The sequence below is a fragment of the Notechis scutatus genome, chromosome 14 (assembly GCF_049901735.1).
Source record: "Notechis scutatus isolate UNSWTSFEM ecotype Mainland chromosome 14, rNotScu1.2, whole genome shotgun sequence".
NCBI classification, from domain to species: domain Eukaryota; kingdom Metazoa; phylum Chordata; class Lepidosauria; order Squamata; family Elapidae; genus Notechis; species Notechis scutatus.
The window spans coordinates 7,450,544-7,471,301 of NC_142022.1; the positions used below are offsets into that span (position 1 = coordinate 7,450,544).

The following is a 20,758-nucleotide window of genomic DNA, read 5'->3' on the forward strand; positions in this document are numbered from 1 at the left end:
CTTGTCCTGGGGGCCGGGGTGGGACAGAAAGAGGAGGGGCAGGGCTCCTGGGGGGGGGGAACGGAGGGAAGACGGAGGGGTGCAGGGCTGGGAAGGTGGATGGTTGGGGCACCCCCCCATTTTCAACTTAAAACCCAGGGGAGGAGTTCGTGTGTCGACATATAATTCGATTTTTCGTTGTGCAGTAACTCCCGGGCGAGAACCAGGCCCTTCTCCTCGCTCTGTCAAAATATCACCACCACCCCTGTTTTCAGACAGTGAATGTTGGGTGCCACAGACTGGAGGCTAAACTTCCCCCGCCGTTCCTCCTCCGAATTTTCAAGCAAGGCTCACAAATCCCTCCGGCCGACCGTACCACCAAACCAGCCACTCATCCCCGTTTGAAGCCTGTAGCTCTTTTTTCTCTCCCCTCCCGCGACTCAGCCGGCTCCTTTTGATCATCTCTACAGAATCTATGTCCTTTCCTCCTCCTTTCTTTTCTTCTTTGATTTTAGTTGGTTTTTTTTTTTTTGCCTTGATAATGGAATGAAAGGAACTTAAATCTCTCAGGGTTTCTTGCCGGATCTCCTGGGTGTTAGCACCTGACATGTATATAGGGAAATTGTGCTAGCAGGTCGAATTCAACTTCCGAGTAGCTTTAATGTGGAACACTGAAAGGTCGTCTTTTACGTTGCTTTTTAAAATACTGTCAAGCGCAGGGGTGAGGATGGGAGAGGGGAAGCCCATCACCCTGGGGTTGTTATGGTTTTGCAAAACGGATCGGCCTCTACATAATGTGGGGAAGGGGAGACAGCCTGCCTTGAAGGGGTTGGACAGACCGCTTGTTTCTAGCTTGGAAAATGAATTTTGGTGTTTATTTGAAAGCATAGTTCTCTTTCTTCTAGTCTTCTTCTTCCTTTCCTCCTCCTCTTCCCCTCCTCCTTCCTTCCTCCTCTTCCTGGTCTACCTTCTTGTCTGCCTCCTCCTCCTCCTTCCCTATTCTCTTTTCCCTCACATTATCGAATTAACTTGTCTTTCTTGGCTTGTCTATCAGAGGAAAGGGTTTGGGAGTCTTTCTGTCACTGGATGCCCTCTGGATACCCCCCTCCCCATCGTGTAAATACCCCCTTGCTTCTTGGCGCTGCTTGTCTCCAGCTTGGCTAATTATGTCTGATTCCCATCCACAGGGATTAAAAGATTAGTTCCTTGTGATTCACTGTTTGAAATTCAAACTTTTTAAATTCAGGGGTGGGTGGTTTGGGGGTTCTTTTTCCTTTTTTTAAATGTTGGCTGTTTATTTTATTATTAATTTTTTTTTTAAAAAAAAGAATAGATTCTCCCGAAATCTCTTCCCAGTCTTCGCAAGCAGCTTTTTATTTCCATCCCCATTTTAAAAATGATAATAATAATAATGCTTATTCTGCATTTCAGCCAGATTCAGAATTCTGCCAATTTCGGGAGGTGCCTGGGAAATTGGATTGGGGGGAGAAGGAAGGTGATACAGACGAGGGGAAGGAAAGGCAGAATTTGATCTCCGTGCATGCGTGTGGTTGTGTGAACAACTGTTTTTATATCTAAAGTTAACTGGTATTTTCAATACTTAAGGCCACCAAGGGGGACAAAAAAAAAATAATTCTTCTGGAGAAAAACAGCGCACATATGCTGAGGGTGAGACAGGGAAGACGATCCATGCTTGTGAGTAACTTCAGTAGCTGACCGCTTGTGTGAGTTTGAAATTGTGGAGGGGCTCTGAAAAGTTGGCTGTGGGCATTCCTTGCCCCATGTGCAGAGTGCCAGCTGCTGAGATCACAGTCAGGCGTTCCTTGGTTACACCTGTTGGATCACAGGATAAATGGGAAAGAGCCGCCGGGCCCCAGTTAGCTTCTGTACTTTCTAAGAAATAGAATGTTTTTGTTTTTAAAAGTAAAGGTCTTTTTCTGATGGGACCTTTATAAAAAAGGGATTTCTGGCTTTCTGGACTGGGGAATGAATGAAACTGCTGCACCCTTAGACCAACAGACCGAGAGAGAGAGAAAAGAAAGAATTCTTAGCAACTTTAGTAGATGTCTTTTCTTTTTCTGCACATTTTTGTAAAAAAGCAAACTTAAAAAGATAAAAAAAAAAGTCAAACGGTTTAAAAAAAAAACCTTTAAAAAATTCAGCCTGTTTAAAAAAAAAAATCTGTTAGTGTTTTTTCATGATTGTATGTCTTAGTTGCTGTAGACACAAAAGCTCAAGCGAAACCGAAGGCAGTAAAAAGGAAAAAAAATGTTTTTACGAATGGTGAAACGTTGAAGCGGCCAGTAAAAAAATAATAAAAATAAAAATATGGGGAGGGAGGGATTGCCATTGAACATGTAACTTTTGTGTGGTTGTTTACATCTGTAACTTTTCCTTTCTTAACAATTCTGGCATCTGTAGGTTGGAAAAAAAAAACCTTCCATTTTTAGAATAAATTAGCCATTCGCTTGACTCTAGCTTTTTCTGTTGCACTGCTAACTTTTTCAGTGTCGTCGTTTGAAGCATTGGGCCCTTCTCTTCCTCCTCCTCCTCCTCCTCTTCTTCCTCCCCAGTGAAACACAATCTCCAAAGACCAAACCATTCTGGAAAGTTAATTTTGATTTTAGCAGAAAAACCTTCCTCTTCAATAAATTTGAATGTGGGTACTCTCAGAAGTCTGCTGCTTCGTTGATAACCAAAGGGGCCTGCCTTTGAGGGCGGGATTCGCATCCGGTGGTTCTTCGCAACCCATCTTCTCATTGGGGGCGTTGAATACAAGCAGTCCTCATTTAGTGACCACCATTGGAACCTGCAACTTGGTATTTAAGCAGTTGCCGGCAAGCTCTTATGATCGGACTGCTGCTTCCCTTTGCTGTATAGACTAGCATAGGTTGTCAGTGCATGGACAGCTTGCAAAGTTAATTTTTTTTATCCGCGTTGTAACTGAAAGGTCGCTAAACAAGGACCATATAGCCTTATTTATTGGGTTCTTGTTCTCTTGAGTTACCTACTTTGAATTAACTACCTGTTTCTTTGCTGATGTTTTACCACCTAAGTAGATAACATTGGTGCATAGAAGAGGGAATAAACAGCCAGCTAACTCCTTTCTCCCTTACACCCTAATGATGTTACCAAGGTTGGTAATGAAACGTCTGCAAGAAAACCAAGCTTGGATGACAAGAAGGATTTGACAGTTTTGTTTCTGCTCTTGATGGCTTTCACTAACGGAGCATTTATTGAAAGGTCTCTGCCTTATACAGTATATAAGTCTCATAAATTTTGGAAGGGATTGAGGAAAGTATATATATATTTAATGCCCTTTTCCATACGACTCTTCTAATGCAATATGTTGTGTCTTGCTGGTTTTTTAATGTTTATTTAGAGTCCCTCTGTGAGGGAGATGGGTGGTTTAAAAACATGATAAATTTCCCTTTTTATCCTATGTAAAGCAAAGCTTAGAATATAATAACATTTGGGAGCCGGGACAGCAAAAATATCTTAAATCTAGGGCACTGTTCATTCATCCCAGTAACTTTTATGATGGGTGGAGTTCAATTCCCATAATTCCCCCATCATGTCCGAGGAATTCTGGGAATTGCAGTCCACCCATCTTAAAGTTGAATGGCTCTAGGGAACATTCACAACACTAAGCTATAGTTTTCTTAACCCGATTTGTGGCTTAAAAAGCTTGGTTACTTCCTGCAACCAAAAAGACACTTTGATGGCTGGTCTGCATAATATAACAGTGAAACAAACCACATTGCCCGGAGTAAGACATAATACAGAGCAATTAACTGCTTCTTGTAAACATTACAGCTCTTCATGAGATTTTGGGTCAGTAAGTCCTCTGACAACTTTCGATGACCATGATAACTAACCACGTTCTACCTTGTTTTTCAAATCCTTTGTTTTTCCAGCCTCCAGGATCTTGTTTACTGCTTATTGAAATTTGGCCATTTTAGCTAATAATTCCTGCTGGGTTTAAAATTACAATTTTTGAGCTGAACACAATTTTAGAAGCCCAGTTTCTTAGTTTTGAGAACCCAAGGCACCACAGTTGTTTTGTTTTTTTTTTTCATTTATGGCCCATGCGACTTCTCTTGCCAGAGTTGTTAAGTGAACCTGGCTTTCCCATTGACTTGGCTTGACAGAAGGTCGCGAAAGGGGATCACACGTGACTTTGGGACACAGCAGAACAGTCATAAGTATGAACCAGTTGCCAAGGGTCCAAATTTGGATCATGATGGTCATAAGGGTGAAAAGCGGTCATAAGTCACTTGGTGCTGTGATGATTTGGAGCAGTCACAAAATGGAACTGTTGTAACTGTTGGAGCCCTATGCAACCTTGGCATTAACAAAATCCCCATGGGTCAATGGCAAAAGGCAGCTTGGCTTGGCACAGCCGACATCTTGCAACACATACCTTTAATATTATTTAATAAAAACACCTGCCTATCCTTGGGAAGGACTCCATGGGTGGACAAGAATGCCAAATCCGGACTAAACCTCTGGCTGGCTGTGCCACCCACCATAATTATTATTATAGCCCTCGCTCCACGCCAGAAACACCTGTGTGCCCGGCAGACGTCACCTGGGTCCGCGCGCTGCCTCCCAAACCAGCCTTCTTACCTGGGGAAATGGAGAAAGGCGAACGCGGAAGCTGGCTTAGCCGCGTTGGGAATGTCTGCTCTCGCGCGCCGTACCTGGAGAACAGAAGGCAGAGGGGAGGAAGGCGCTTAAATCTCGCTCGGCCGCCATGTTGACTGCTGGCGCCGAAGCTTGCCCGGGCGGCGCCATGTTAGGGCTTCGCCGCTTTGCCTGCAGCACATGGCGGGAAAGGGCGGCTCGGGGACGGCGGCGGGTTTGCTGAATGGCGGGGCCGGCGAAGGGCCAGGCGGGAAGCGGGCCCGGCTGGGGTCGGCTCCCCACGTCCTCCCTGCGGGGAACCGGGTGACGGTGGTGCTGGGGGCGCAATGGGGGGACGAAGGGCAAAGGGAAGGTGGTCGACCTGCTCAGCCTCGACGCCGACCTGGTCTGCAGGTGCCAGGTGAGCCCTCGGCTCGGGGGGGGGAACCACAAGCCCCATCCCCGCGCGACTGGGGGGGACGACTACAAATCCCATCCTCCCCAGTTAAGTCCTATCCTCTGCGGCTGGAGACTTTAACTCCCATCCTCATTACCTGGGGGAACTACAAATCCCACGCTCTCTTGATTGGGGGCTCTCTTGATTGGGGGAACTACAAATCCCATCCTCTCCAGATTGGGAGAACTACAAATCCCATCCTCTGCAGATTGGGAGAACTACAAATCCCACCCTCTGCAGATTGGGAGACTTAAATCTTATCCTTTGTAGTTGGGGATTCCAAATCCCAATCCTCCACAACTGGGCAGCTGCAAATCCCATCCCTTGCAACTGGGGTGGGGACTACAAATCCCAAACTGCGCAGGTTGGGGGACTTGAATCCTATCCTTTCCTCTGCAGCTGGGGACTTCAAATTCCATCCTCCACAGCCTGAACAGGGCTGCTTTCTCACAAACGTGTGTGTATGTGTCGGGGGTGGGGGGAATGGGTTCTCCCCCCCATATGGGCGGAATACAAAGCCCATCCTCTGCAGCTTTGGTGGGGGAACTACAATTCCCATCTTTTGCAATGGGAGGTGGGGGGGGCTGGCTGAGGAATTCTGGGAGTTGAAGTCCACAAGTCTTTGACCCGGGAGCTGTCCTCAAGCCAAAAAAAAAGGGGGGGTGGGGTAAGAAATCAGCACCACCCACCCACCCTGAGGCCCTCAAGGCTGACTCGGCCTCCCGTCGGCATTCAAAGTCGGACGCAAACTGGAACAGCCGGTCAGTAATTGGATGGACAGCTCTTGCTGTATTCGGGCACTGAGACTTGGACTGCCCATCTGTCAGAAATGGTGTAGGATCTCCTGCTTGATTGGGGGGTGGGGGTTAGACTAGATGACCTTCAAGGTCCCTTCCAACTCAATCTGTTAAAAGTCCTTTCTCAAAGTTTTCTCCTTGAATCTCCTTCTCCTGTATGGGTGCAGCCTGACAGGGGTGGGTCCATGTTGTGTAAACACAGCTGTGTGTGCTTTTTTGTTCTCTTTTATCGACACCTGTTTATATCTCTTGATTGGCAGGGTGGCAACAATGCAGGACACACTGTGGTGGTGGACACGGTGGAATACAATTTCCATCTCTTGCCCAGCGGAGTGATCAATCACAACGCCACAGCATTCATCGGTGAGCTTTCATCCGTGCATCCGTTGCAGGTAGTCCTCGGGTTACAACCAAAATAGAGCCCCAAATAATTATTGCTAAGCAAGACGTCCGTCAAGTGGCTTTCCCCCCGTTTTTCCACAACCTTCCTTGCCACGGATGTTAAGGCAGTTTTTAAATTAGTATAACACATGTCAACTCATAAAATATTTCTAGGGGTCTTTTTAGAGTCGCCAACAGAAAAGGAGGGGGCAAAGGGGTTTAAAAGAGCACTGCGGCAGGTTGGAAACCGAAAGTGCATTCCATAAATGTTTTCAAAGATAGTAACTAGGTGACTGAAGCTTTTTGCTGGGCAAAAATCTAACTGGAGAACGTGATTGATGACTCTGGACTATGGATGTGTCCCATTGGAGAATATGAATTAGGATACACCCAGGGGGCGGGGGGGGGGGAAACCAGGGTCAAAGGTGACAGTGAATTACATGTCTCAGAGTTGGCTACACCCAGGCAGTGCCGGCATGTTTACTCCAAATAAATCCTTTGGAAGTTTGGCTCGAGATTCATGATTTAAATGGAGAATAACTGCTGGAATCCTGACAACACAGTTGTAAAAGGAATCTAGCTTCCTCGTTGACTGCTGGTCAGAAGGTCGCAAAAGGGGATCCCGAGATCCCGAAACACTGCAGCCGTCGTAAATACGAGTCACTACAGTTGCCAAGAGTGTGAATTTTGATCACAGGACCATAGGGATTGCTGCAACAGTTATAAGTGTGAAAAACAGTCCTGGGGGGAAAAAAGTCATTTTTTTTCCTGTGCCTTTGTAACGCTGAACGGTTATTAAGTAAACAGTTGTAAGTCAAGGATGATCTATAAGAATAAAACCCTGAGAAAATACTATGCTTTTCTATTCCAGGGAACGGGGTCGTAATTCACCTTCCGGGACTCTTTGAAGAAGCTGAGAAGAACTTAAAGAAGGGACCAGGTGAGTCCTTCTCGGTATCAATTTGGGGTGAAGGAAAAAGCACAGGAAGTTAAATAAAAAATGCATTGAACCAATTGCCTTAATTTTCCTCCCAAAATAAACTTAACCGTTGCCAGCATGTTCTTCTTGGGATTCCCATCATCAAGGTCGTTTTGGAAGTCCACCATGAAAGTCCATAAGGGTCTTGACGTTAAACTTTTCGTCCTTCGAAATTGTGGTTCTGGGACCCCCTTGGTTCCCCAAATCCAGAACAATTTCTCTTAAAAAAATAAAATAAAATGGCTGTGATGATCCTGAGGTTGCTAATTCTCATAAACATCGAGGTGAAAGAGAGCTGATGTTCTCCAAGAATGGATGTCTACCTGAGATTTTCTTGAGCTTCCTCCAAAATCCCCAAGACTCCAACCTCATTTTTTCTTCCTGAATTTCATAACCGTCCCAGCTACTTTGGTTTCTAAGAGGAACCGTAATGGACGTTTTATCTACAATTGGGAAAAATCGCTTCATCGTTTTGGCTCTGGGGACAATGGCATTGGAGCGAAATTGGAAATGGCTGATGGCGGGAGAAGGGATGGATTGCATTTTCCAGGGCTGTAATATTAAGAAACATTTTGATTCCCCAGGGTTGGAAGGCTGGGAAACGAGGACTGTGATTTCCGATCGCGCTCACTTGGGTAAGTCCTCGAAAATGCAGGAATTTTAGAGCGCTCTGATCTTGGGAAAACAGAAGAGACAGTGAGGAGCGAGCCAAAGCTTTCCATCTGTTTATTTACTGATTTATATTCTGCCTTTAATATTTTACAAATAACTCAAGCCGGTGAATGTATCCAACACACCTTCCTCCTCCTCTTTCCCACAACAACAACCTTGTGAGGGGCTGGGCTGAGAGAGAGGAATGGCCCCTAACTCGCCCAGTTGGCTTTTATACCTAAGTCAGAACTAGAACTCGCAGTCTCCTGGGGATTGGCCCAAAGCCATCCAGTCGGCTTTCCTGGGTAAGGCAGGATTAGAACTCACAGTCTCCTGGTGATTGGCGTAGTCACCCAGTTGACTTTCATGCCTAAGGCGGGACTAGAATTCACAATCTCCAGGCAATTCGGCCAAAGTTACCCAGCTGGCTTTCATGCCTAAAGCAGGACTAGAACTCCTTTTTAAACCTGGTGCCTTAAACCAACCGGACGAAACTGGCTCTCTTCTATTTCTTTTAGTGTTTAATTTCCACCAAGCTGTGGATGGCATCCAGGAGCATCAGAGGCAACAGCAAGGAGGCAAAAAGTAAGTGGGAGATTGGGAAGAAGGCTTGAAGCTTTGACCTCTCCAAAGACTCAAGGGCGGAAATGATTCAGCAGGCTGAAATTGGAGAAGTGGCGGCCTTTGCTAGGTGGTTCCATAAACAGGAAACGCACCCAGAAGAACTTCCTCTGACTTTATTGTACAGTTAGATGGACAGAATTGTGCTGGTGTGAAAGTACACCTTCCCCCCCCATCTTTACAGCTGAAGATGCTAGGGAGGGTCTCTTTCTCCATCCGTTATGCAGCTGAGGGTTCAGCAGTCTCTTCTCTGACTCCTTCCATGGCATGTTTTCATCCATCCCTCAAGGTCTTTCTCACATACGATTAATGCTTTATATTATATTAATTATATTATATTATATTATATTATATTATATTATATTATATTATATTATATTATATTATATTATATTATTTTATATTATATTATATTATATTATTATATTATATTATATTATATTATATTATATTATATTATATTATATTATATTTATTATATTATATTATATTATATTATATTATATTATATTATATTATATTATATATTTATATATATTATATTTATTATATTTATTATATTTATTATATTATATTATTTTAATCCTTTATAGCCCGAGAAACTAGGGAGGGTCCCTCCTGAGCTGGTCCATTATACAGCCAAGGGATTGGCTGTCTCTTATCTGTTCCCTGGACAGCATCTTAGCTGTCTCCCAAGGTCTCTCTTCTTTACATCCTGGGAAACTATGGAGGGTCCCTTCTGATTCTTTTGCCATGGCCATTATGCAGCTGAGGGCTCGGCTGACTCTTATCTGAGGAAAATAAGGGGGAAAAAATCTGCCTCTGCCTACCAGCATTCATCAGTATTCACCTGGCTAGCGTGTGAGAGAGTTGAGGGCTGTTTGGAATCAGAAAGAGTATTTGCCATGTGAGCAAGGAGACAGCAAGGAGCCTGGGTGTGGCTTAGCTCAACTGTTCTGTACTAAAGCTGCTTGGGGCTGTGGAACTAAAACTGAAACTCCTCTGCTTGTTTTTTTGCATTTGGAAGAAATTTCTTCTCAGGTGGAGAGGGGGAGTAGAACTCCTTAGCATCAGAGCATGTTAATAATAATAATAATATAGGAAATACTAATGCTCTGATGGTCATTTTGAAAAATCCTTTCTTAGTGAGCCCCTAGAAGCCAAGAGGAACATACGTGCCAAATTTCAAGTTTGTAGGCTTGACGGTTCTGGAGATTTTGTGATGCATGAGTGATCTTTCGCTTTTATATTTAGAGATTCCCTGACTGCGGCTCTTTTTTATCCCAGTCTCCATTCTCACGTACCTTTAGACAATATTACAGGTAGTCCTTGATTTACAACCACAATTAGTCGCCAAGCGACTGTATTTTGATCACGGGGATAGTTTGAAAAACGGCCGTAACTCGCTTTTCTCAGTGCCGTCGTAACTTCGAACAGTCATTACACGAGCTGTTGTAAACCGAGGACTATCTGTAGTTGGAATGAGAGTGGGAAGTGTCCTTTCAGACCCTGGTTGGTTTCTTCCAACAGCCTGGGCACCACCAAGAAGGGTATCGGACCTGCCTACGCCTCCAAAGCTTCACGCACCGGCCTGCGCATTTGTGACCTGTTGGCAGATTTCAACGAGTTCTCCAAAAAGTGAGTAATTTGGGAGTGGGCGTTGAATCCAGGGATGCCACTAGTCCTCATTGAGGATCGGGGGCAGGCAGGACTCTGCATAAGTGGAATAATAATAACAACAGCAATAATAATCCCAAAACAACCGGAGCACCACTTGAACACCAAATTTGCCATCAGTCAATTGCAGAAGGCAGCTTTGCTTGGAACAGCTTCCATCCTGCGGCGATATCGGTAACACCCTCAAACATCCAGATTTGTCTATCCCAGGTCCTTGGTAAGGACTCGATAGGTAGACAAAAAAGCCAAATCCAGTCTGAATATCTGGCTGACTGCGATGAATAATAATAATAATATAATAATTCACAAAATGTCGCAACCTGGCCATTCGAAATTACGCGATTATGGATGAAACAAGTGACAGGGATACCCATTGTCGTCGGGGCACTTGGTACCATGTCCAAGAATTTTACAAAACACATCAAGAAATCGCAGCTTCCTGCAATAAACAGCAGAACTGCAAAAAAACTGCACTACTCAGAGCATCGGATATTTTAAGAAAACGCTTGGTCGATACCTAGGATGCTGGCAAGCAACCCGTATCAACCATCAGTGGCAGGTAATAATATTTGGGATACATTTTGAAATGTTCAGTTGACTGAGTTTCATGTTTAATGAATAAAGTAAATAATAATAATAATAATAATAATAATAATAATAATAATAATAATAATAATAATAAACAACTTTATTATGGTCACAGACCAGCAATAGACAAATTGTCGCCGTTTACAATAATGTTAAAAGATATTACTAATAATTAATAACCTCCATAATAATAAAATACATGGTATCAAACACTATGGCTCTTACCTTTGGTTATGTGATGGGAGAGCGGGGTAAATATGGGTGTAAATATAGATTCTCTAAAAATTGTTAGGTATCTACCAGAAATTGGTGCAGTAAACATCTTTAATTCTGTAATCGAATTTCCCTTGTGGTCATTGCAGCTGCACAGAATTTTGCCACTGCACCTGCGATAGCATAAATGGAAAGTTTGAAAGCTGTTTAAAGTTTGTTTTAAACTTCTTGTCATTTTAATCTATGTTTAGGTTTATCATTGTCGGAGGTTTGTATATTGAATCTTACCGGCAGCCGCTCGGCTTTGAACCGCAAGACGAAGAAATTGGATAACGATAATCATTCGCAAAGTAACTAATTGATCTGTTTCAGATTCAAGGTTTTGGCCCAGCAGTACAAAACCAGCTACCCAACGCTTAATATTGACACGGAAGCCGAACTGGAACAACTAAAGGTATTTTGTGTCAGCTAAAAAAATATTTATTTGGTCTCTAGTTGCCAGCAGAAAGGGGAGTGGGGAATGTAGAACATTCCTTAAATACTTCAGATAATTGCTAAGTAGCCGAAGCTGTTAGCACGCAAAATTATTACTGGAGAGCATGATGGATGACTCTTAGCTATGGATGTGTCCCATTGGAGAATATACATCTAGGAGGTGGGGGGAAGACCAGGGTCAAGGGCGAAATAAAAGATGTGTCTTAGAGTCGGCTGCATCCAGGTAATGCCGACATGATCACTCCTAATAAATCATTTTTTTAACTCTCAGAGATGCGGCTAGAGACTTATGATTTGAATGGGAGTTGGATTGTCGGAGCCCTGACATTTTGTGGCATCCAGGCGGGGAGGTTCCTTGACCCATGCAAATGTCTGTTTAAAGCTGGTTTAATCCCCAATTTGCAGACTCAAATACAAGCGGTCCTCGACTTACAAACATTTGTTCAGTGACTGAAGTTACAATGTCACTGAAAAAATGTGATTTATCTCTGTATTTCACACCCATGACCATTCCAAGCATCCCTGTGGGCACGTGATCCAAATTCAGACGCTTGGCCAATGGCTCCTATTTATGGCGGTCGCAGCAGGTGGTTCCCCTTTTACGTCCTTCCAACAAGCCATGGAGAAGCCAGATTTGCTAAACCACAGTGTAAACTAACTTAACAACTGCGGTGATTCACTTTACAACTGTGGCAAGAAAGGTCTCAAAATGGGGCAAAGCGCCAAACCTTAACAACAGGACGTTTGGGCTTCACTGCAGTCGTAAGTCGAGGACTTACGAACAAACCGTGGTTTGGTGCAGTCGTATTTTTGGCTGAGACCCAAGCCCCGTTTTACAAACAACCTGCTTCTCTTCCTTCTGTGGCCTTGATCTTAACTACTTTGAGTGCACCTGTCCTCCAGAAGGACTAGAAACTTCCTCCTTTGAAATAAATTGAAGAACAATTGGGGAATTGGAGCCTCCTATCGAATTCTTCCCTTATTTGGATATTTGCCCTTTCTTTAAAAAAAAATAAAAAATAAAGGAAAGCACTCAGCTCCTTCTTTGGAATTAGGGGAAATTGCCCTCCGGTTGATGCACCTGTCAATCTTTCCTCGATTGGCAGATCTACGCCGAGAAGATCCGCCCCCTGGTGAAGGACGGGGTTTATTTCATGTATCAAGCTTTGCACGGGCCATCCAAAAAGATTCTCGTGGAGGGAGCCAACGCGGCTCTCCTGGACATCGATTTTGGTAATGTTCCTTTGGCAAAATTAAAATTCACTGTTTTTGTTTACCGCTGTTCTTTTCTGAATCAAAAACAGCCAAATCCTGCAGCCGTTCTTCGTATGTTTTAGTCTCCAGGCCTTTGATCGTCTTAGTTGCACTTCTCTGAACTTTTTCCAAAGTCTCAACTGTAGAGTTGTAATTGCAGGAATGTTCCTATCTCGGATGGCAAACCTCAGATAAAGAATGTTTACAAGCAAATACAACTCAGGCAAACAAAGTCACTAATCTAAAGGAGGATTAGAGAGAGGAAGTAAACATATGTTAGACTTTAACTAGAGATAATTAATTGTGTTAATTACTATTATGCTAAACAGTAACGAAAGTTAAGCAGTAACCAAAGTTAACCAGTGATGGAGGATAACTAAAAATGTGTATAAATGCAAGACTAGACTCCAATAAATTTCATCATGATTCAGTTGATCATGATCAAACAACTCTACTGCCTCGTCATTACAACACTCAACATCCTTTTTTCGTAGTACAGGGACAAAAATTGGTCGCAGAGGGATGTGAAATTCTAAGTAGATACTCTCACCTTAAATGTGCAAGTGTCGCTGACTCCCAAAAAATCCTTTTGTAGCCCAAAATTCTTTCTCGTCTCTCCCAAAGGTACTTACCCCTTCGTGACCTCCTCAAATTGCACCGTGGGAGGGGTTTGCACCGGCCTTGGCATCCCGCCCCATTACATCGGCAAAGTGTACGGCGTGGTGAAGGCGTACACCACCCGCGTCGGTGTGGGGACTTTCCCCACCGAGCAGAACAACGTAAGTCCCTGAATATCAGGGTGCGTTTTCCCCAGGTCTTCAAACTCACCTGGGGGAGCACCGTTTTCTTTTGTGTCCTGAACTGCGCCCCCATTTTATCCTCCGTTAATTATTTCTCAACCTTGCACCCATCCGGTCGCAGCCTCCCATTGCTCCATTCCTTGCTTTAAGATAAAATCCTATCGGGTCGACTTGATGAACGATGAAGAAATATAAATGATATTACGGAATAATACAAAATGTGCTCATTTTAGCCAGGGTGGATAAAAATCCATGATTTATTTTTTTTAATTGGATTTTTAAAAAGCATTTAAATTGGATTTTTTTAAAAAAACAATTATCGAATTTTGGAGTAACAAAGTCTAAAGATAGTTTTCCATTTGAGATACATTAATAATCTAGCTTATTCAGCATGCAGTTGGAGCTTAGTTATGTAGCACTAGCTGGATACCCATGTGCTTCGCTACGAAACCATGTGGTCAGGCTTAGTTTTTGGGGAGGAAAATAAGGAAAGAAAAATTCTGCCTCTGCCTACCAGCATCCATCGGAATTCGTCTGGCTAGCGTCCTGTCGGTGTGTCAGAGAGTTGAGGGCTGTTTGGAAACTGAAACAGTACTTGCTGCGTGAGTAAGAAGGGGAGACAGCAAGGAGCCTGGGTGTGGCTTAGCTCAACTGTTCTGTACTAAAGTTGCTCAGTGCTCTGAAACTGGAACTCCTCTGCTTGTTTTGCATTTAGAAGAGATTTCTTTCCAGGTGGGGAGGGGGAGTCGAACTCCTTAGCATCAGAGCGTGTTAATAATAATAATAATAATATAGGAAATACTCTAAATGCTCTGATGGTCATTTGGAAAAATCCTTTCTTAGTGAGCCCCTAGAAGCCAAGAGGAACATAAGTGCCAAATTTCAAGTTTGTAGGCTTTACGGTTCTGGAGATTTTGTGATGATGCGTGAGGGGCATTCTGCTTTTATATATATAGATGAGGCTATATATTCTGCGATACTGGGAATGTCAGTCAGTCAACAGTGGATCAGAGGAGGAGCCTCTGTGGGACAGAGATGACAGTTGTTCTTTAAAAATTACAATTTAAGTCAAGTTGATTTAAATCAACCCTTTTTACTAGGGGTTTCAATCGCAATTTCAATCGACTTGACTTAAATCAAATCCACCCTGATGTTAGTTAGCTACCTCCGTTACTTAGTTTTTTGTGGGTTTTTTTGTGGTTGATGTCTGAATATTTCAGCATTAAAAGCTGGCATTGGGCTTAAGGAGTGTCATCTCCGTACATTTTTAAATCTCTTTTCGTTGCAGGAGATCGGCGAGACGCTCCAAACACGGGGACGGGAATTTGGCGTCACCACGGGCCGTAAGCGGCGCTGCGGCTGGCTGGACCTCGTCCTGGTGAAATACGCCCACATGATCAATGGTTTCAGCGCGTGAGTCTCTGCCAAATTCCATGTATGTATGTATGTATGTATGTATGTATGTATGTATATGTATATATTTAATGTTTTTATTGTTCCTTGTGGGACTTGAATGCACTGTGGAAGTTTTGAAGAATGGTTTGACAGAGGAGACATTGATTTGCTGCGTTTCTATGCAGCGTAGGCAGTCCTCGACTTACAACCGAGCCCCAAATTTCATGTTGCTGAATGAGAGGAGTCAGTGAAGCGAATTGGGCCCCGTTTTACGACCCTTCCTTGCCACGTTTGTTAAGCCAGTCTCTGCCGTGGTTAAATCAGTGACCCCATCATTAAGTTATTGCACAAGATATTTGCACCCAGATGACAAAACGAAAGATGGAATGTTTGTATAAAATAAAACAAAAAATTAAATTTTAGAAAAAGGGTGAAAAATAATCCTAAGAGGGTGAAAAATAATCCTAAGAAAAATAATCTTTTTTGGATTGATCATAACACTCTTTTTTTGGGGGGGACGCTTCCTAGCCTGGCTGTGACCAAGTTGGACATACTTGACACCTTTGAAGAGATCAAAGTGGGTGTGGAATACCATCTGGATGGGAAGCAGATTCCATATTTCCCAGGTGAGACTGCAGACTTCGGGATGCAGAGGCTTATGTCCCAGCAGATAAGGAGCTAATTGTTGCCTCTGTATCGTTAGAAGAGATTATTTGTAGCTCAGGGTTGAAATGAGGGGTCCTTGTGGCTCTCTGAGCTTGATGGTTTTCTCGGAGACGTTTCACGACCCAACTAGGGAACATCATCATGTTAGAAGGGAGTGGAGATTGCAGAGAAGAGGAGGAAGACAAAAAGGAGGAGGAGGAGGACTGTGGCGTCCTTGTTGCTCTCCTGAGCTTTTTTTGCAAATGTTTCATGACTCAACTAGGCAACATCATCAGTGTTAGAAGGGAGAGCAATTTGCTGCAAATGCCCTTCTAGCACTGATGAGGTTACCAAGTTGGGTCATGAAACATTTGCAAGAAAACTACCAAGCTCAGAGAGCAACAAGGACCCCACAGTCCTCCTCCTCCTTTCTCCTCCTTCTCCTCCTCCTCCTTTCTTCCTCCATCCCTTCCTCCTCTCTCTGCAAACCTGCTAGCACTGATGTTGTTACCAAGTTGGGTCATGAAACATTTGCAATAAAACCACTAAGTTCAGAGAGCCCCAAGGACCCCACATTTCCTCCTCCTCCTCCTCCTCCTCCTCCTCCTCCTCCTCCTCCTCCTCCTCCTCCTCCTCCTCCTCCTCCTCCTCCTCCTCCTCCTCCTCCTCCTCCTCCTTCTCCTCCTCCTCCTCCTCCTTCTATCCCCACTCCCTTCTAGCACTGATGAGGTTATCTAGTTGGGTCATGAAATGTCTGCAAGAAAACAAGCTCAGAGACCACCAAGGATCCCACAGTCTCCCTCGTCCTCCCAAACCCCGCTCCCTCCTACCCTGACGACATCCCCCGGCTGGGCCACGAAACGTCTGGTAGAAAACCCTCCCAAGGGTTCAGAGATCCCTCAAGGATCCTAACTAGATCCTCTGCTCCTTTCTCTGCAGCCAACCAGGAGCTCCTGAACAAAGTCACCGTGAAGTACAAGGAGCTTCCTGGATGGAAGCGTAGCACCGAGGGGGCTCGCACCTTTGACGACTTGCCCTCCGAGGCCCAGGCTTACATCCGGTTTATCGAGGGCTACCTGGGAGTGCCAGGTGAGCCTTTGGGGCGGGTCCAAACTTTGCATGTATTTGAAATGGGGTTGCAGGCGGGGGGTGGGACAGAACTGGTCGGACCAGTTCTATAGAACTGGTCGTTACGATTCGGCCCAGTTTGGAGAATCGGCAAATTGTGCCGCTGGCTGGTCCCTCCCCTCCCCACCCATTCACTCCTTATCTAGCATGCGTGCCATCAAACTTGCCTGCGTTTGGTAAGTTGTTATTTTTCCTCCACCCCCACCCCCCGAGCATCAGCTGTTCTGCTGTGCCGGGAGATTTAAAGTAGCTAGAAAGCAGGAAATAGTGGCGTTTCGTGCTTTCTAGCTAATCTAAAAGCGGAGCTGGACCTTCTTAGCTTCTATTTTTCAGTGCAGACTCAGGCAGCAGATGGCAGAAAGGTAGATCTCTGAGTGAATCTGTGATTCCGTGAGCAACTCAATCTGCCTGCCTGCTTTGCCTGATTCGGGGTAAAAGTTGCTCTTTTTTAATTAAAAAAAATATTCAATATTGACATAAATATTTATAATATTTACATACAAGCCACGCCCAGCCAGTCACATGACCACCAAGCCACACCCACAAATTAGGCCACGCCCACAGAACTGGTTGTTAAGAAATTTGAATTCCAACCCATGATTGCAGAGGGACGAACCAGGGTGCCCCCCCCAATAGATAGATAGATAGATAGATATAGATATATAGATATATAGATATATAGATATATAGATATATAGATATATAGATATATATGGATATAGATATAGATATGGGCTTCGTATGACCTCAGAAAATCTTAACAGGGCTCAAGAATCTTTGCAGAAGTTTATTCTGGCTCTTGTTTTTCAAACCAAAGGGGGAAATGAAGAAGGAAGTTGAGGGGGTGAGTTTAAACATAGCGGTAGCTCTCGACTTACGACCCCCAATTGAGCTCAGAAGCTATGCTGCTAAGGGAAGACATTTGCTAAGGGAGTTTGGCCCCGTTTTACTCCCCCCCTCTCGCCACCGTTGTTAAGTGAATTCCCTACAGATGATAAGGTTAGTAACCTGGCGGTTGAGTGGTTTTCCCCGTTGACTTCGCTTCTCAGAAGGTTGCAAAAGGGGATCACGTGACACACACCCCTGGGGACGCCACAACCGTCATAAATACGGAACCCCTTTGTCAGGATTCCAGCAATCACCCTAATTAAATCACGATTCTCGAGCCAAACTTCAAAAAACTTCTAAGGATTCATTTGAGGCGACATACTGGCCCTGCCCTAGTATTCAGCCAACTCTGGCATACTTAATTTCACAGTCCCCTGTGACCCTGTTTCCCCCTCTCCCCCTGGGGGTCTCATAAACCAGATTCTCCAATTGAGCACGTTCACAGGCTGGGTGTCATCAATCACATTCTCCAATTCAATATATTCCCCGGGCAAAAACTCTGGTAGTTTAGTTACAGCCTTTTAAAAATAAGAGTTAGAATGTATTTTCGTTTCCAAACGGCTGCACTGCTCTTCCAGATTTCCTTCCTCCCACCCGCCCCTCTTTTTTTAATGGCAAATACTAAAACAGGCCCAGGAATGTTTTATGAGTTGACACCCATCACTAGTCATAACTCGTGACAATTGTAAAGCAGGTCACCTACGTCAATAGCATGATTTTACGACCCTTTTTTTTTTTTTGCAGCAGTCGTTAAGTGAACCTCCTGGTTATTTAGCAGACCAATAATTTGCAGTGGGCCGGTTTCGCTGAAAATCAGACGTCAATGCTACTTTTCAGTCAAATCATCTCCTTGGGTGGAGGGTTGGACTAGATGACCCACAAGGTCCCTTCCAACTCTGTTAATCTGTCTGTTAAATGTCTTCCTGCAGGAGTTGATTTCCTGGTGGTCTCCTCTTTAGATCCCACTCACCCACCCACCCAATTTCTCCCTCCCTTCTTCTCTCTTTCTCAGTCAAGTGGATTGGTGTCGGGAAATCTCGCAAATCCATCATCAAACTCTTTTGAGATCTTCTGCCTCCCCACCCCGGATTGAAGCCTCTCAAGTCCATTGGGCAAGCAGCTGAGGACACCCGCTCACCCCTCTTGAATGCACTCAAGCCAGACCCCCTCCCCTTCCTCAGTTTCCCCCCGTGTAAAATTTCCTCTTGGCCCTTGATTCTGTCCGTTGGTTGTTCGGGAACAGAATTAGGACAGATCCTGCTGGCAGCTGAGCTTTACACATCTTTCCAGGACAAATTAAGGGCACACACTCCATTTTCGCACCCTGTTCCTTTTCCCCCCACCCCCCACCCCAATAAGTTGCCATCGATCACCCCTAACCCTGATCTGACCAGCAGTCATGGTTCACCGTCTCTTTCCATGTTACTAGTCCCTTTTGTCATTCCTTGGCAGTCAGCCTGACCCCATGTTGGAGGTGTTTCTCTTCCCCCCCCCCGCCATCCCTTCCAGCCAGATGGGGGAGGGGGGAGTGGTTCATGGGAATTGTAGTCCCCTGGTGCAAAAATGGCAGCCTTCCATTGGTTGTCTGCTACAGTGGGAATTCCACCCAGTGTCGGCTGGCAGTGAGGAATGCTGGGAGCTGTAGTTTCAGCATCCTATCTACTGTATAGAACTTGGGCGGTAAGTAGACTTCTGGAGGAGGGGGAAAGGTCCATTGTAATTTCAAACCATCACAAAGGGGATCTGTCATAAGTCAAGGACCTCCCCTGTTCCTTGGAAACTAGTGCATCGTTGAATCGCAGACGTTTTGTGCCTTTGAAAACTTATTGACGCGTCGCCCAATTTTTTTTAGCTTTCTATATATATATATTTTAAAAAACAGCACGCTTTCTACGTTTGAATCTAATTGTAGAGATCTCCCTTCTCCAGGGATCGCTAAATTACAGAAGCACTCCCTGTAGATTCTGTGGCATTTTTTCCCCCTTGGGGACCTTAATCAGGACTAGCCTCTTTAATTGCCATTTTGGTTAACAAGAGAAGCAGCCATTTAACACAAGCAGCCGATGGGATGCTAAAGCTTTCTAGATTTCTACCTGCACCAACCTCTCTCACTACGTCCAAAACCACACGAAACTTTAGTGCTTTAGAAGGAAACCTGTTTTGTTCTCACCTCGGTTGTTAAGTTTGCTTCTGGCAATCTGCCACCCAAAGCAATAAAGAATCACGATTTATTTTTATAAATCGTTTGGAATAGTGAAAGAATCTTCTTTTTTTGCTGGTTTTCTTTCTTTTTTCTTCCCAGGTTGCCATCGTCAGCTAGTCCTCAACTTACAATCGTAATTGGGAGCAAAAATTTGCGTCATAAAGTCATTGCGGTCGTAAGTCGAGTCGGACGCGATTTTTACGATGGTTTTTATGGCGGTCGCTTAACAAATCAGGCGTTTTCTTTTCGGTCATTAAACAAACGGTTGGTTGTAAGTTGAAGACTTATCTGTTCCATGCACACCTTTGGATTGATCCTGGAGAAGGACGGCTAAATTTGGCAACTTTTAAGACTTCAACTCCCATAATTCTCCAGCCAGCATAGCAAGTTGCCAAGTTTGGAGAGCTCTGATTTAGAGATCTCGTCTTTGGGGGATCTCCTTTTGAGCCAATCCTCCATTTTCCCCATCCCCATTCCGCCCGCAGTCTGTAGCTCAACACTCGCAATCCGCCAGAACTGGCTCCAGTAAATTTTATTAACTTCCCGTGCTTTTCTGACATACAGAACGGGGTGAAAAGTTGTGAGAAGAACCATCGGCTTGTCATGGAAACCTTCCGCCCTTTCCTGGGAGCGGGGGGAGACTTTTGGGATGGGGGAAGAAGAAGAGGAGGAGGAGGAAGAGAGGGCTGGCTTCGATAACCTCGATTTGGAGCGAAACTTTTTAACCACGGCGAAGTTGGTGGGAACGATGCTGGACGGCGAATGCCAGAACGAAACCCCTTAGGTTGGATCCCGGGGGTCTGTGGATGCAATGCTTGCTGCCCTGTCTGGTCTAATTGAGGGAGGGTACTTAGACAGCCTGATTTCCCCCCACCCACCCCCTAAGCAAGCCACAACTTCCCATCTTCGTAGGGGGAAAATGAGGCTGTTGCTTTCATAATAATTCTCTAGTATTCAAGGATCTGCTTCCTGAGCCTAGAA

General features: G+C 44.5%; 1 protein-coding gene across 1 annotated transcript; it reads left to right on the forward strand.

Annotated features, from left to right (window-relative positions):
- The first annotated feature begins 4,729 nt into the window (after window positions 1-4,729).
- LOC113426891 (adenylosuccinate synthetase isozyme 2-like) lies at window positions 4,730-19,815 on the forward strand. Its single transcript, XM_087943458.1, is given in 14 exon segments — window positions 4,730-4,965; window positions 4,967-5,026; window positions 6,120-6,222; window positions 7,112-7,180; window positions 7,804-7,854; window positions 8,389-8,455; window positions 10,022-10,129; window positions 11,342-11,423; window positions 12,571-12,697; window positions 13,343-13,497; window positions 14,807-14,931; window positions 15,442-15,539; window positions 16,498-16,647; window positions 18,587-19,815. Coding segments are annotated over 14 exon segments (1,407 nt in total). The 5' UTR covers window positions 4,730-4,806; the 3' UTR covers window positions 18,640-19,815.
- Window positions 19,816-20,758: the final 943 nt, after the last annotated feature.